Here is a 16,667-nt window from a genome sequence, read left to right on the forward strand (position 1 = left end):
CTGATCGTAACAGTTGGTATGGTAGTGGGGGGTTTATCTGACAATGTCTTATGTACAGGATTACAATTACGTTGGTTAGGCACGAAGATCTACTTCAGGACGCGGTTTATGTGTACAACTATCAGATTATTCGCCGGTCTATTCAATTGTATAATCGAGCCGTTCATAAAAGATTATGTTCTGACAGGTCACAGAAGGTTTTCCTGAACATCACCTGCGCTGATCGCTCGCTACGGCTGACTTTCTTCAGCTCTAGCCCCCGCAGCGGGCCGCGGGCCGCGTGCTTTGACTTCAGCATATTCTTCGAGATTCGTAGGGTTTCTTGCGTAGATCAGATCTCGGGTTTCCGCTTTGGGTTCTGCAGTGGATATATCAGATTTCGAGAATCGATGATCTCTCCGCGAAACGTGGCTCGTCCTCTTTGATTCGTGTCCCTTACGGAGAACGCGGAGGTACAGTAGTAAGGGAGGTCAGTGTGTTGACGTTACCTATTTAGTAATAATTAATAGAAGGTGATCTTTTTTTTACAGTTATGTATCATTTATTTACTTTCTGGAAGCATACGATTCTAGATCACGGATCTAAAAACCCCAGATACTTACACATAGTTCGCGCAGCGATGAGTACGCGTATCTGATCAGATGTAATCGCGTGGTGGCTAAAACATGGTAGGTAGATAGTCATCCTGATAAGCGTGGAAGATTTGACAGAATAAAGATTAGTATGCTTTTTAACTCCCAGCTACCTGACGTGCAGATTAGTACATCCGGGCATTTTATTTCGACCTCATGAGTTGCATTGATACCACTTCCTACATATGATAGCTAAGGAATGCTTATATATCCTTTAACTGCTCTAATGATTCCATAGTCAGTTAATTTAGCTTTTGTTTTTGATTCCTGACTACAGTGGTCAGGCCGTTAATTTCCCTCTCCACATATGCTACATATGATAATTAAGTCTTGATAAGAACTACAAGGCAAAAAATATCCTCTAAATCAGCAGATTGGATCTGTTACTTTTTTACATTCAAGACACCTCCGTTTTATCCTCTTTTCCTTTACGAGAAAAATGGATTTCAAAGATGTGTTTTTGCTGAAGATACTGCAAGGATCCTTTTCCGCACGAAGACGCCATTTTGCAATATGCGTCAGTTGGGTATGGGTTTGGGCCCAACAGAAATCAGAGAGACTAGAATTATACTTTTCTCTTATTCGTTTTCTAAGTCCTTTATACTTCTTTGATGTTGAGTCTTATTATCCCGTGAATGACTAGGAGTTCTATAGGTTGGCTTCATCGACGCAATCTCCATGTAGGTTTTCATGCTGCAAAAGTATCAGATATCTGACGATATCAATCTACTACACAGAGTCTGCGGGATAATGTTCCTCTAGGATAAGTAGCACAGCTTCCTCTGGATGTGGCGGATTACGACTTCTTGCTGTTCAACGGCCCAAGTGCAGCTAGGATTTTCTAATTCTTCAGGCTGCAGCGGAGGAGACAAAAAGTCATCTATCGAGACGGGCTGTGGAATCAAGCAGTTTAGCATTTCAGGAGACTCGAGCTGGATTTCCTTCCGCAAGATATACGGAGGCTCTCCAATATATGAAAAGCAAAGCTGAAGCTGTCGCTGCTGTGCCCTCATCTACAGGGCTAAGATGGCCAACTTCTATATTTGGCTTGCAACAAAAGGTTCTGCGCAATGTCACTGTAGTTACCAACAAAGTCTTGTTGCTGGAAACTTCTGGCAGATGAGAAAGGGAAGAGTGCTGAGAGCGCAGCTGGCGGGCTTTGCAAGAAGTCTCTGACGGATTCAGTATCCATAACGCCGGCTCTTGCCTTCTTCTACTCCTCCACAAACATCTGCATGTTCCGCAAACGCGATGAAATTTTTTGACAGCGCCATCATATTTACTGCGTTTGGCGGTATCCCCTACATTCACTTCTCTCTACCACCGCTGAAGGTTTGTTCCTTCGCTCTTCCTCCCGTCCAATACCCCTCCCCCGCGTGTGAAGGCATTCACCAACCAGCTGGCTCTGTTCTTATTCAACGCTATCGTCAAGGCAAGTATTTCTCTCTGTCTCTCATTGCCCCTCGAACTTCTTCTTGCATTCAACGTCCTCCTGTTGGAACCAAGAGCTCAGCACCGACTCATCCAACGGACTATCGTTCTCGTCCATCAAGAGGTTCTAAGACTCTACTATCCCCTCACCCACTTCCGTGCTCAAATTCCTAGAACGCACAAATCCATCCATATCGATGCCATGCGGTGGAATCCGATATATCATATCCCCACTCAAATCGAGACACGTCCTTGACCTCCTCTCCGGCTGATCGCCAGCTCTAAGGCCAAGGCTCTTCCCAACCGGGGCAGGTCCCAAGACAGGACCCAGCAACATACGATGGGCATGAGGCGCTGGCTATTGAGCATCGATTCCCTAATCAAAGCGAGTTCCTTTGTTTTGGATACATATACCTCTACTTCACCTTGAAACTTAGAGAGTGAGATAAGCACACAAGCTAACAGGAGATCTTCCATTTACTAGCTCTGGAATTTCACCCTCCGACCTTCCGCGAAGATGGACGAAGTGGATTTCCAGCTGTGTTTGGACGTGGAACATCATGTAATGATACCTACCTACCTAGCTGGTGCCCGTCCGGACAGGTGATTAGATAGATAGACGGATGGGGCTTTTGCTGACTGAAAAACAAGCAGGCTGCTATCTCCCGTCGTGAGAGGGAGGCTACCCAGACCCAGAAAACTGCTACTGCTGGTACTGTGACTCCTCTCTTCGAAACCACATGTGAGAAAACCCCAAAAGCTGGCAAAGCTCGACGCGCACACGAGACGATGGATGATATCTCGGACGATACTACGCTCATGCCACCACCAAACAAGAGGGCCAGAACCGCGGAGAAATACCGGCCGTCGAAAGAGGAAGAGGAAGACCAAGACCTGGTCAACTTCCCCAAGTTCGACAGTGACGAACTAGCACAGCAGTTCTTCGAGGATTTGGAGCTTCATGGTGCGTTGGATCTCTCAGTAAGCCCAGTAACCTGTTTCCAGTCGACTACTACATTCACGGAGGGCATATATTACGCCCAGGACCATTATCACCGCTCCCCTCTTGCGCCACTACGTCAGGAGTTGGCTGCGGGTTGGATAGAGCCCACTTGCTCCAGGAAACGCAAATTCACCACTACGTTCGAGATCTATGAGGACCCCGCGGACGTGGAGATCTCCTGGCCATCATCATCTCAGTTTGATCCGACGAACGACTGGTACGCATCCGCCAGCGATGACAAGGAGAACATGAGCGACCACGGCGGGTACGAGCAGATGGCTATGGATATTGACGACATGGAGGATGATGGATACCCATCACACGAGAGAAGGAACCGCCTGAGAGGAGAAGAAGAATACGATGTCTCAGGAGGTTCTCATCACGGAATCCATATCCTAGAATCACCAGGCCAGCAGTCGTACTATGACCATTACAACCACCAAGAGCATACGGAGGACAATAGTCTGGAGGATTACACAGAGAACGATATGGACGCAGCTAGAATATTTGATGACATCTTCTTCCCGGAGAGTTCGACATCGTCATCGTCTTTTTCTTCTGGCTCTTCTCGCTTCGAGATCTGGGCGGAGTATTCCCAGGTGTCGCCTCCTCCTCCTCCTCCTCCTCGTCGTCGTCGTCGTCGCGCATATGGCCCTCCACGGAACAGGCCCAGGGCTCATGACTTCTTTTAAACGAGTGGATCTATCTGCGGTGCGATAGCACCGACGATCAAGGTGGGAACAAACTAGGACGGATCGGTCTCAAGGAAGAAAGAAGTATTCCTAAAGCAGTCGACAGTGGTACGAAACATCATGTTGGGAGGAGATTCGATATGATGAAATACAGTTAACTTCATTTGTCAGAGTTTCCCTGTCGAAGCAATGCAGGTGGGACCTTGAAAAAAGGGCGTTGGGGAATTGTCGGTTATTTCTTGAAGTGTCGTGGTGTCTCTTTTTCTTTTTAACACCTGTCGATCCGGCCTTTCATTTTATCTGGCAGTGGGTCGAGATTTGTAGTTCCCATTCCTTTTTCTTCTTACCATGTTGTTGTCACGTTTCTCAAAAAGTCTGGCGGCCCGGTTGAGTTGGGAATCGAATTTGGGACCTGTTGTTAATGCTTGCTATGTAATGCTTGCTATGTTATGTACAGTACGAATATATTTTTTAAATCTCAGTCTTACTCTTACCAGATGAAGTCTTTCTTCAGTGCTGCTTGCTGGGAGTAATTCTTTTCTTTTTACTTTCTAGCTATCTAAGCTAGGGAGTCAAGTCAGGTTCTAATCTATGATTTTCTGTTCTCACATCACAAGTAGTAGTAGTAGTTCATTCGAGCAATATTGTAGCCAACGCAATACAACGTTCTCATCACACTGTACTGTACCTGGAACTTGCAAGGCCTATCTAACTACTAGGCTGTATCTATATGTCCAGAGCAATATGTACAGTGCATAATATGAATAAATCTTTGGCGTGTCCCTGCATTTTTTTTCTCTATTCTATTCCAAGGGTTCTTTGCTTTCTTTCCTTCCCGTGTTACAGTTACTGCTATGCTACGGTATGCTATGCTGTCTATTTTTTTTTTTTAGGCTATATACATATAAACAGCGGACATAGCTCTATATCCATGGAATCGAGAGTCCTACACTGAGAAAGTGTACATTGACTAGGTATTAGCAATTAAATAAGTATGTAGATTAGATAGATATCAATTTTGTAATTGTATTATCATGGAGGATTAGGTAGGCGGTTCCTCGAATAGAAATATTCAATGAGCTTTTCTGAGAAGGGAACGGCTAAGAACCACCTATCCAGGTACCTAGGTAGGAACTGCAGGCTACCTAGGAGTGCATTACCTGAACAGGAGGTGCGGGGCATGTTAGGGGAGACTGCCTTGTACTGTTAGCAGCAGATACCTGGTCCGATGTACATCCCCTCTACAGTTTTATTTCCAAAATAAGCAAAAAGAATAAAGGTGACTGTATCCGATCGTAGATTAATTATACTATACTGTATCCCCAATTAATAGGACGACAACACAAATAGATATAGTATAAGAATCGCAGTCAAAAAATGACCAGAACGGAAACATCTCAAAAAAACCACGCTTTTTTTGTTTTGTCTTTGTCACGACGTCATCTGATCATATCATATGATATGCCAATATCATCAATGAGGAATCTTGTTGATTCTGATTCTGCATGACGTGGTAACGACCTTCTTTTTCTTTTTTTGACTGGATTCGACATGACATGTCATGGATTGAATGTGGTTTAAGGTTGGTAATAGAGAATAAATGGCTTGAGTGACGGAAACTGCGCCGCTAGCCAAACACATTGATGAAGATAGTGATAGATATAGTAAAGAAAATGATGATGAAGATCATGGGGTATCAGACTAGTGTGGCAGCCGCCCAAAATATAAAAAAGAATAAAAAAAATTAGAGGCGACTATCACCACCAACAACCAACCTGGGGAATCTCGTACTACGTCTTCCACGAAAGGTAATATATGGATGGCAGGTATATAGGGTAGAATAATGAGATGATGTTGAAATCTTTTTAGAAGGGGACCGTGAGCATTCAACCAAACTAGTAGTAGATCTTCTCCTCGTAGATCGGTGGCTCGCCCTTCTCCTCATTCCAGTGGATCTTGTTCTTATCGTCCAGCCAGGCATCCTCGTCCGTGATCGGGATCACCCGCAGAGAGTGCTGCACCTCCTGTCTGCTGACCCCGGCGTCGTCGCGGGGGATCCAGAGCAGTGGTGCCTGGGCCTTGATGGCCGGGTGGAAGTACGCGTCGCGCTCGACCTCGGGCGGGTACGTGGGGGTTTCCGTTTCTGCATCACCGGTCTGGATCAGGCGGCGGAGAGTCGCGTAATTGGCATACTTGTCTGGACGGAAGAACTTGAGGATGAAGTTTGGTTGCTGCTGCTGGTCCGCGGGAGACTCAGCGGCGGATAGGCCCTTCTCAGCGGTGTCGATGCCGTCCACAGTGTTGTTGTCACTGTCCTTTTGAGCGGGTGATGGTCCCTGGCTCAGCAGCGCCTGCTGTTCAGACTCCAGGTTCTTGGGGAGGTAGTCAAGGAGCGGAGCGATCGCCTGGTTCAGCGTGATGTGGTATAGTGTGATAAAGATGAGGAAGATGATCATCAGGATCAAGGGGCCAAGCGCCCTGCGATCAGCCGCTGTTCCAATGGCGAACAGGCCGACGAGGCACACCATAAGGAGGTAGCAGCCGGTCGTCGTGTGCTGCAGAGCTTGGATGTAAACCCTGCCTTGGGTGTCGATATCAGCGTTCGAAACGTACAGCATGTTGTATCGGTAGGCGAAGTAGAAGAGATACAGGCCAATGGTCGCGAATCCGAGAACAAGTGGTGCAATGCAGGAGTAAGTGAGGGCTAGAATTAGGCTATCAGCACCGAACAGTCAGCGGAAGGAATAGGTTGAAGACTCACCAATTACTGCAAGGAGTTCAAAGACAGGGAAGACGGTTCCCCAGCCCAGGCCAGACAGGCTTGCCCAGCGGTTGTACATCTTCCGCGGAGAGTTGTCCAGAAGTTTTCCCAGGATCTTGCTAAGAATCAACCCCGAGAGCTGAAGGAGTTCGCCAGAGCTGAACGACAACCCCTGCAGGATGATGTATGAAATGTAGAAATTAGACACCTTCGGGAGGTTCTGGGCGAGCAACGTCGCGGCCTTGGGAGGTTGCTGAATGATATCCTCGACCACACCCGCGGCTGAAGAGGTAAGGGTCACAACGAGGAAAACCTGGACAACCTGGAAAGCGAAGTAGAAGTTCTGCGTCCTCAACTCCACAGCGGCCGCGGTTGGCACACCACCCAGCTTTGCCATTACTGCGAAATCACGCAAGCGATCAGCAACTGCCTGCAGGAGAGTTGGCCCTTAAGAGTGGGTTGAACTTACGTCGGAGCACAATAGGCAGAAGAGCCATAAGCACAGCCATGGCAACAGTTGGAAGGAGACCAGTGATTACACCCTTGATCCAGTCTGGTACAGAATCGATGAAGCGAAGGAAAGGGACTTTTTGCGTCAGGAAGTTGATGTTGGAAATTGCACCGACGACCGCTGTCGGGATGGCCCAAAAGATGATCAGGGCGACAACAAAGCCGACTGTTGCGAAGTATCGGATCACGCGCTCCCACCACCGAATGCGAAGGTTCGACCAGATTACTTGGGTGGGATCGATGCCAATGTAGCGAGGTGCCATGTGCAGAGGAAGATTGTGGGCAACTGAAAAAGCAAGTCAATCAAGGCCAAGCCGGAAGCACATTAGTAGAAGGGCAGCATACCTGACTGGTAGGCACCCTGGGCATCAGCCTGAGTGTGGAACTGAACGAATACGGATGTGACCAACTTGGCTTCGCCAGCACGGTGCCGCGCCTGCAGTTCTTCGATCTCCGGAGTGAGGCGTTCGATCTCAGATCGGGCCCAGTTGATGGTATCGACTTTCTTCCCGATAAGGGGCGTCAACCTGTGCGTAGGTCGGTCCGAGTCCTTGATCCAGCGCGCTGCGACGGAGCCGGATTCACCGTCCCGCTCATCCAGCCGCGCCGTTTCGTCCTCCGGAGTGGCCTGGCCCTTCTTCAGCGCCTTGAGGCGTGCTTCGTTGGCGAGTCTGATCAGCTTGATCTCCGCCGCTTCCAGCTTCATGGCCGCGTTTTCTCTTTCCTCGACTTTATCCTCGAGTTCGTTAATATCTGTCGCGATCCAGACATTCTTGACCTTGTCGTTGCCGAAAATTCCCCGGATCTTTTCTTCACTGAGATACTCCTCGGGAACGGAGGAGAACAGCACGGTCCGGGAAGAGAGACGGGATGCGTAGGACGGGGAAAGCGCGTAGGCCTGGCGCAAGTTGATATAGTAGATACACTCCCTGGTCATCAGGAAGAAGACAAAGCCTGGATGGAGTTAGAGCTTGAATACGATCCTTCAATCATCGCGACTACCCACCAACAAACAACCACGTCACGAACGTGTGTGCGTAGTATCTGGCGAAGTTACCGTCCCTGATGTTCGACAAGGTGAGGATATCCAGCTGCGATTTGATCCCTCCGCCGGTGGCATTGACGGGGAACAAGATGGGCCAGGTCATCAGGCAGCCGACGAAGCAGATGACGGTCATCAGCTTGAGGTAGCGGAGCAGGAGGTACGCGTCCATCGAGTGGTGCTGCAGGACGTACGTATCGGGCAGCTTGTACATGTCGATAATCCAGCCGATCAGGCCCGTCGATGACTCCGGGGAGCGCTCGTGGGGACGCAACGAGCCAATGTACGTCCGGGGCATGTACATCCTGCGCTGGCTGCGACGGAGGATGATGAACAGCAGGACCATGACGCCGAAGATGATCAAGGAGGGAACCAAGGTCGAGACGAGACCCGAGGCGGAGTTGGAGTCATCTTTCGGCTATGAAGGTCAGCGCATTCATTGACCGCATCGAGAGCACATCATTCCCTGGAGAAATGGCCCATTGGATACCGTGTTGACGAGCAATCCGGCCTTGTCAATTCGACCGTGAAGAGGAATTAACGCCTTACCTCGTCAGCGCGCCTGAACAGCCAGTGGTGAGGGCTACCAGGACCCTCATTGTAGGTCGCCATTTTGCGAGATCTCCTGTCCCAAGCGGGGGGGGGAGGGATAGGGTTAACAAAACGGGGAAGAGCGTGTGCCGTCTCAGGCACAGCCAGGAACCAGCCAGTCGGTCAATCAATTCAATTGAGACGGTAGCGACAGAAGAAAAAGAAAGGTAGAAAAGAGGGACAAGAAGGGGGGGAGAGACGACACGGGGTAAAAAAGAGAGGAAAAAGAGAGAGCGCGAGAGGCACGAATGAGTGAGGGGGGACAAGGCCAAGGGCTTGACTTGTTGATGATCTTCCCACTAGAGTAAAGGTTATTTGGCAGGATGGGCTCAGGTCCCAAGCACGCCGTCCACACCAAGATCAACCCCTGGGAATGCTGTCCAACACGCGCATCTCTACACCCACGGTAGAGCCATCTGGCGTGGCAAAACCAGGCCAACAAGCAGCAGACGCACACGCGGCTCGAAGTCAGGATAAGAAACAGGACGCTGGACGATCTCCTGGTCCGACTGCGCAGATCGATCTTGCGGGCGCCGATCGCGGCTCCCGTCTGGCTCAGGCTCCATCCCGTCCCCAGCGCACCGCCACTCCATCATCCAAGAAATCGAGGATTTTCACGACGCCACAGCTCTGCCCAGAGGGGCCAGCTCCTCAGGCCAGCCGATCACGCAGAAGACGGAGTCATGGATAAGACTCCACGTCCAGTCCTGGCGTCCCTGGGATTCAAATTGACGCTGAGACAGGTCACCTATCACCGACAGCCTATCGTACTGGGCTACCACTCCGGGTTAGCACCATAATTAAACTTATTTAGCACCGCTCGCACGCTGGTGTTACTGAAGTCTACTAATTTCTTGTCTGTCTTGGACGGTCGGGCAGTCAGGGCGCTAGAGCCTCCTAGGGCCGGGAATATGGCTGGGCTTTTCGATATGTTTCTTTCGATCTATGACGACATGTCCTTCACGGCTCCCTGCTGCAGTCGAACCCTGACTTGGGCTGCCGTGGGCCGCTACTGGTTACCGGCAGGCATCCCCTGTCAGACAGGCTGTCACCCATCATCGCCGGTCGGGGTTGGCGCTGAGATCCGGCACATGTCAAGCCCGCGGGTCCGGTGTCTCTGGTTTTAAATTAAATTAAATTGGGCGCTGACCGTTTTGCAGGGAAATTGCCTGTGACTTAGCTTCCTAGCTAGCCAAGACCAGGTGCAAGTGAAGAATAACATAAAAAAAAGTTGAAAATCACTTGGCTGTCTCTGCAGGACCGCTTTCGGCACGTCGATAAGTAAAGTCATCCGGACCCCCTTGCGCCAATCACAAGGCCCGGCTGCAGGTCAATGATGCCATGGATCCGATAGTCCGGCGCTGGATCTCCGCTTCTGCCCACGGACCAACCACCATCCCAAAACTCCTGGAGATAAGATGGAGCTTAAACTTCTGCCGCCAACTTCGATTAGAAATATATTAGTGATCTAACTATAACTAACGTAATCAACGGCCGAGCCGTCCACACAGCCGAACCGTCCACTTTCTCCGCACCCTACCTTTTTTGAAGCTTTTCAACCACCAACGCCATTAAAAATTAGATTATCTAGTAGTAGAATATGTAGCTATTTATTAGGACAATTTTGTATTGTATGTCCAACAGTCCCGCAACCACTGCAGTGTTGTGGAGCTCGCTTGCGAGGCCTAGATATAGGCTCTTCAACCTGCTCCTCAACCTGTGTATCAAGCTGCTGAACACGATCTTGACCTTCCTGTACAGATAAAAAGACATCATTTCCTAGAGTAGCATGCCGCCTTGCCTTCTTTCTCATTTTCTGCTCATTTTCAGCCTGTAGAACCTTAATTTCTTGTTGAAGAAGAAGGTTCATATTCATTGCCATCTGCGCAGCCTTTTCAAGATGTTGAATATGGGACACAGGACTGCTAGAAAGCTTTCTTTTCTGCAGGCTTTTCTGCAAGCTGCGAACCTTGTGATCAAGTTGATGAGGATTCTGAGGTGTTTGAAAAGCAGATGATATTGAACCTTCAACAAGAAGTGGTGGTGTTGGCGTACAAAGTTGAAAAGTAATCTTTTCAAGAACCTGATCTTTATCAAGTGGCTTAAGACCAGCTCCTGCAAAGCCACTGCATATGTTCTTTTGATTAAAAACCTTCTCGCGTGCAGAAGGATATAGATGCAGAAAATCCTCTTTATCAATATGATTGTTTCTGGCTGCCATCATCCCCTCAGTCAATTTCCCATATGCGCGTTTAAGCGGCCCAAAAACTCCAACATCTAGTGGTTGTAGAAGATGAGATATATGTGGAGGCATACAAAGACAGATAATTGTATTCTCCTTGCAGAAAGTATCAAAATCTGCAGTTTGATGGCTAGAATGGCTGTCAAGAATAAGCAATCGCTTCGCACCAGTTGAATGGTGTTTAGAATTGTTATGGCACAGCCTAGGGATTCCGACAAGACAGTGAGGGGGAGGACCTGTCACGTGACAATGGATCAAGAGTGATGGCTATGATCCATCAGGGCCCTTGATCCATCCGACCTCTTGATCCAACATGACCCTTGATCCATCCATAGTCATGATCCACCGGATAGGTATTTCCGGGCAGAACTTAGGATGTATATAAGACACTCCTTAACCATGGGGATTAGGACCCCGTGGTCAACTCAAATAGCAATCCTAGAGTTAACATTGCTAGTAACGACTATTATCTATCTTTTCCCTTGTCTTCTGTCCTTCAAGATAAACCCAACGGCCCTCCGCCTAAGAAGTCCTAGGCCCGTCGTTACACTTTGACCACCTTTCTTGCAGAAGGCAAGCAGGGAAAGAAGCGAAAATGGAAAACATCACCCCCCAGGAAGTTGTTCAAGTTCTTAGAGAATTACAGAATCAAGTCAATTGATTGGAGAACCAGCTGCAAGAACAGACTGGTGAGAATACCACCCTTAGGGAGCAGGTTAACCAGCTGCAGGACAAGCTTCAAAACCAGATCAATGGGAACAACCAGCTCCATGAACAGATTCACCTACTGGGACAGCAGGCTGGGGCAAGCACCAACCATACATTGAACCTTGCAGCCCAGGACCCTACCAACCCTGATGTCAACTCCAAGACCAAGATTGTGAAACCCAACCTCTACTATGGCGACTGAAAAAAGCTACAGACATTCATCTCCCAGTTGGAGCTCTATTTTTTCTTTAACCCCCACGAATTCCCAAATGAAGAAAGAAAGGTCATGTTTGCAGCAACCTACCTATGAAGCACTGCAGCTCAGTGGTTTGACCCCTACCTGAAGGACTGCCTAGAGAGGTCATCTGAACAACAACAAGCTGAAACCACTGAGACCTTCAACAGCTTCAATGCATTCCTGACTTGGATCAAACAGAATTTTGGGGATTTAGATGAGGTAAAAAAGGCCACCAGGACTATCATGTCCATCCAGCAGAAAATGTTGGTCACCAACTATACCATGGAGTTCCAACAAGCAGCAACCTTCCTTGGAGACTGGTCAGAATGAGTGCTCATGGAACACTACTATTGAGGACTGAAAGAGGAGGTCAAGAATGGGCTCCTTGCAGCAGAGGAACCAACTGACCTCAATAACCTGATACTCATGGCAACCTGAATTGACAACTGACTCTTTGAACGACGGACTAAGCAATGATGATTCAATCCTTTTCAACAAGCCCCTCAACACACAGGAAATGGAGGTGATGCTATGGAACTAGACAATGTGACTAGAAGAGAATGGAGCACCCAGGGAACAACAAACAGATAAGTCAGAGGGCCCAATCCCAACTGGATAGATAAACAGAAAAAGCGCTATGAGCAGAAGCTGTGTATCCACTGCAGAAAGAATGACCATATGGGTTGGAAATGCCCGGACAGAAAACAAGACAACTGAAAACAGATATTGGTCACAGAAAGGAACAAGCATGCTAGATTACCATGGACAGCCTGCTATAATAACAACTGCTCTGATCATTATGCCTCCAAGAACATGACAGGATGGTTTCCAAAAGACCCCAAGAAATCAAAAAACTAGAGGACCCTGCTAGTATGGGACCCTTGCAGGAGTCTTGGTCTAGGTCCCTGAACCCAGCTACAAGCATGTGAAATGGAACAACACTTAATGGAATGGACTTATTGAAACAATTGGTGATCACTGTCAAGATCAATGGGAAGAAAGCAAGGGCCATGATTGACAGTGGAGCCATGGGAAATTTTGTCAGCAACACATTTGTCACCAGGAATGGGATCCCCTTCACAGGAAAGAAGGAGCCGTATCAGTTATCTACAGTTGATGGATCTGCCAGCAGCTATGGAGGAGGATGGGTGCGGATAGAGACCGACCAGTCCTCCCTGAAGATAGGACAGCACAAGGAAAAGATCAACCTTGATATCACACGGATGCCAGGACATGATATAATTCTAGGGATACCATGGTTGAGGATGCACAACCCACAGATAGACTGGGTAACAGGAAAAGTGCAGTTGACGGAAGAATCCAACAGAGGTATAAGGCCTGATAGGCATCCTGAGGAAGAAGAACTGCCAGTGGAGATCAAAGAAATCTCTCAGAATGCAATGATGTGAATGTGGAAAAGGGGAGAACAAGTGGGAGTCTTGTATCTCACCCTAGCACCAGATTTGGTGATTGGATCCATGGAGCAGAGAGAGGACCAACTGCCCTTGACCGGAATGGAAGCAGTCCCAAAGGAATACTGGGACTTTGAAGAAGTTTTCAAGGAACAAGGCAGAGGACAGCTGCCAGAACATCAGCCTTGGGATCATGAGATACCCTTGAAGCCTGGAATGCAACCGGCGTTCAAACCTATTTACCCACTCTCTGAGAAGGCGCATGAGGTGCTCCAAGAGTATGTTGAGAAGAACCTGGAACAAGGATATATCCAGCATTCTACATCACCAGCTGGATATCCAATTTTGTTTGTTCCAAAGAAGAATGGAAAACTCCAACTTTGTGTGGACTATCACCAACTCAATAACATCACTGTCAAGAACCGCTACCCCTTACCACTCATCTCTGAGTTGCAGGATAGATTGCGGAAGGCAAAGTTCTTTACCAAGTTGGACCTTAGAGAAGGGTATTACCTGGTGCACATAAAGGAAGGGGAAGAATGGAAAACTGCCTTCAGGACCCGGCTAGGACATTTTGAATACACAGTCATGCCATTTGGTCTTACCAATGCGCCCGCGACCTTCCAGAGTCTGGTCAACAATACCCTACAGAAATACCTGGATGTCTTTTGCATGGCCTATTTGGATGACATTCTTATCTACTCAGAAACCTTAGAAGAACACAGACAACATGTGTGGAAGGTGTTAGAAGCCCTGAAGGAGAAAAAACTCTCAGTTGCACCAGAAAAATGTGAATGGCATACCCAGAGAACAGAGTTTCTTGGCTTCATGATCTCCCTGGGACATGTTGAAATGAATAAAGGAAAGGTCACAGCCATACAAGGATGGCCCAAGCCAACAACAGTCAAGGAGACACAAGCTTTTCTTGGATTTGCCAACTTCTATCAGAAGTTCATATGGAACTACTCCAAGATTGTGGAACCCTTGACAAAGCTCACCCAAAAGGACCAGAAATTTGAATGGAAAAAAGAGCAGCAGAAGGCATTTGATCTTCTTAAGCAGAAGTTTTGTGAAGCACTGGTCTTAGGAATTTTTGACCCAGAGAAACCTATCTTCATTGAAACAGATGCCTCAGATTTCACAATAGGAGCATGCATCAATCAACCTGATGAGCAGGGACAACTGCATCCAATTGCCTTCTACTCACGAAAGATAACCCCACCAGAATTGAATTACGACATTCATGACAAGGAACTTCTGGCCATCATGGCAGCAGTGAAAGAATGGCGGCACTACCTAGAGGGAGCAAAGCACCAGGTTGTGATCTATTGCGACCATAAGAACCTGGCATACTTCACCACCTCCAAGGAGTTGACCTGAAGACAGGTCAGATGGGCAGAAGAATTGGCTCCCTATGACATTAAGATTACCTACTGAAGAGGTTCAGAAAATGCCTGAGCAGATGCACTCAGTCGAAGACCAGATTACCAAGAGGGAGAGCCTTCTCCACAACCCGCGATTTTCCGGCAAGAGACGGATGGGACCCTCACAGTGGACAGGCAAGCTGCACCCGCTCTAAGACTAGGACCCGGCACCTGGATGGAAAAGATTAAGGAAGCCTACCAAAAGGATTCAATGGTGAAGGAACTTGACGGGGTCGAGAACGATCCCAATATAACCAAGGGGGAAGGAGATATCATCCTATTCCAAGGATTGGTCTATGTTCCCACCAAATTAAGAGAGAATCTAGTCAGAGACATCCATGAAGCCCCCGCTCACGGTCACCAGGGGATAGAAAAAACTATTGAAAGGATCACCAGGAATTTCTACTTCCCAGGATTGAGAAAAATGGTGCAACGAATAGTGTCACAATGCGACCTCTGCATTCAAAGCAAGGCGGCACGACATGCACCATATGGTCTTTTACAAAGCTTGGCAGCACCAGAGAGACCTTGGCAGTCTATATCACTGGATTTTATCACAGACTTGCCTGAATCAAAGGAACCCCTAACTGGAATAACATACAATGCCATTCTGGTCATAGTGGACTGACTGACCAAGTATGCCTACTTCCTACCGTACAAGAAATCATCCAATGCTGAGGAACTGGCATACACATTCTTACAGATCATTTTTGGGAACCATGGAATGCCAGAAGAATTTGTGTCTGATAGAGACAAGCTCTTTACCTCAGGATTCTGGCAAACCTTGACCCGCCAACTTGGCTCCAAGCATAAGCTCTCCACAACAGCTCACCCCCAGACTGATGGGCAAACAGAACAGATGAATCAAATCTTGGAACAGTACCTGCGCTGCTATATCAACTACCAACAAGACAACTGGGTGGAACTTTTACCTATAGCCCAGTTCACATATAACAGCGCCAAGAATGAGACTACCCAGGAGTCACTGTTCTATGCCAACTACAGGTTTGAACTGTCGGCCTACCAGGAACCGAAACCAGACAAGGTTCTGGCACAGAAAGGAATCCTCCGAGCTGACCAGCTAAGAGAGCTTCACCAACAATTAAATCTAGATATTCAGTTTATTGCATACCGAACTGCCAAGTACTACAATCAACACCATAAGAAGGGACCAGACTTGAAGGCAGGAGATAAAGTGTATCTCCTTTAGAAAAATGTGAAGACAAAAAGGCCAAATAACAAATTGGATTTTAAGAAGATTGGCCCATTTGAAATTGAAGAAAAGAAAGGAGAGGTCAATTTCCACCTTAAATTGCCAGATACTATGCGGATACACCCAGTTTTTCATATATCATTATTGGAACCAGCGCCAGAGAACGCCCAACCGATCACCAAGACTGAAGAGATTCTACCAGAGAACCCAGATGATGATCAAGACTATGAGGTGGAAAAAGTGTTAGACAGTGGCATAATTAATGGGCAGTTCATGTACCTTTTGAAATGGAAGGGTTATGATGACTTTGAGAATTCTTGGCAACCCATAGAAAACTGCAGTGGGTGCAAGAAACTCCTCAAGGAATTCCACCTTTGAAACCCAGATTGCCCGAAGCCAGAGGATCTACGCCTTCAGCAAACAAGGTGTCAAGGGAGGATTCCCAGAATGGCACGCGAGAATAGTCCACAGGGGACCCAGTCCCAGCAGGAGAAGCAGGCTCACCTGGGCCCCCACCGGAGGAGGAGGGGCCTGTGCTTGGACCCTCTTGACATGTCTGTTTAGAAGGACATTCAGCCTCAACAGGATCAACATCCTCAGATACAGCCTCTGAACGCTCTAATTCTTCAAGATCCTCCACGGACTGAGCCTTCTTTGTCAACATTAGAACACCTTGCTGTTCCAGCAGATCAGTCTGCTTCTCTACCCGCGCCAAACAAGCCATTGCAGCATTAAGCTCCTGACGAGCTGCTTCCCGGTCAGCACGCG

General features: G+C 48.0%; 5 protein-coding genes across 5 annotated transcripts; 3 read left to right on the forward strand and 2 right to left on the reverse strand.

Moving 5' to 3' along the window:
* Nucleotides 1-2,580: 2,580 nt before the first annotated feature.
* Nucleotides 2,581-3,758, forward strand: VTN00DRAFT_9934 (uncharacterized protein; the record flags this gene model as incomplete). Its single annotated transcript, XM_069436944.1, has 2 exons — nt 2,581-2,625; nt 2,718-3,758. 2 exons carry the CDS (start codon nt 2,581-2,583, stop codon nt 3,756-3,758), a joined length of 1,086 nt encoding a protein of 361 aa, XP_069284533.1.
* A 1,895-nt stretch (nt 3,759-5,653) lies between these two features.
* Nucleotides 5,654-8,683, reverse strand: VTN00DRAFT_9935 (uncharacterized protein; the record flags this gene model as incomplete). The annotated part of the gene is made up of 6 exons (XM_069436945.1): nt 5,654-6,462; nt 6,520-6,918; nt 6,989-7,315; nt 7,375-7,983; nt 8,036-8,489; nt 8,621-8,683. 6 exons carry the CDS (start codon nt 8,681-8,683, stop codon nt 5,654-5,656), a joined length of 2,661 nt encoding a protein of 886 aa, XP_069284534.1.
* Nucleotides 8,684-11,499: 2,816 nt separating this feature from the next.
* VTN00DRAFT_9936 (uncharacterized protein) lies at nt 11,500-11,814 on the forward strand (the record flags this gene model as incomplete). Its single annotated transcript, XM_069436946.1, has 2 exons — nt 11,500-11,523; nt 11,578-11,814. The coding sequence occupies 2 exons, from the start codon at nt 11,500-11,502 to the stop codon at nt 11,812-11,814; spliced, it is 261 nt and encodes an 86-aa protein (XP_069284535.1).
* A 1,514-nt stretch (nt 11,815-13,328) lies between these two features.
* Nucleotides 13,329-14,642, forward strand: VTN00DRAFT_9937 (uncharacterized protein; the record flags this gene model as incomplete). Its single annotated transcript, XM_069436947.1, has 1 exon — nt 13,329-14,642. One exon carries the CDS (start codon nt 13,329-13,331, stop codon nt 14,640-14,642), a length of 1,314 nt encoding a protein of 437 aa, XP_069284536.1.
* Nucleotides 14,643-16,257: 1,615 nt separating this feature from the next.
* VTN00DRAFT_9938 (uncharacterized protein) lies at nt 16,258-16,623 on the reverse strand (the record flags this gene model as incomplete). Its single annotated transcript, XM_069436948.1, has 1 exon — nt 16,258-16,623. One exon carries the CDS (start codon nt 16,621-16,623, stop codon nt 16,258-16,260), a length of 366 nt encoding a protein of 121 aa, XP_069284537.1.
* Between the last annotated feature and the right edge of the window lie 44 nt (nt 16,624-16,667).

The sequence above is a fragment of the Thermoascus crustaceus genome (genome assembly GCF_041956765.1).
Source record: "Thermoascus crustaceus strain CBS 181.67 unplaced genomic scaffold VTN00scaffold_8, whole genome shotgun sequence".
Taxonomy (NCBI): Eukaryota; Fungi; Ascomycota; class Eurotiomycetes; order Eurotiales; family Thermoascaceae; genus Thermoascus; species Thermoascus crustaceus.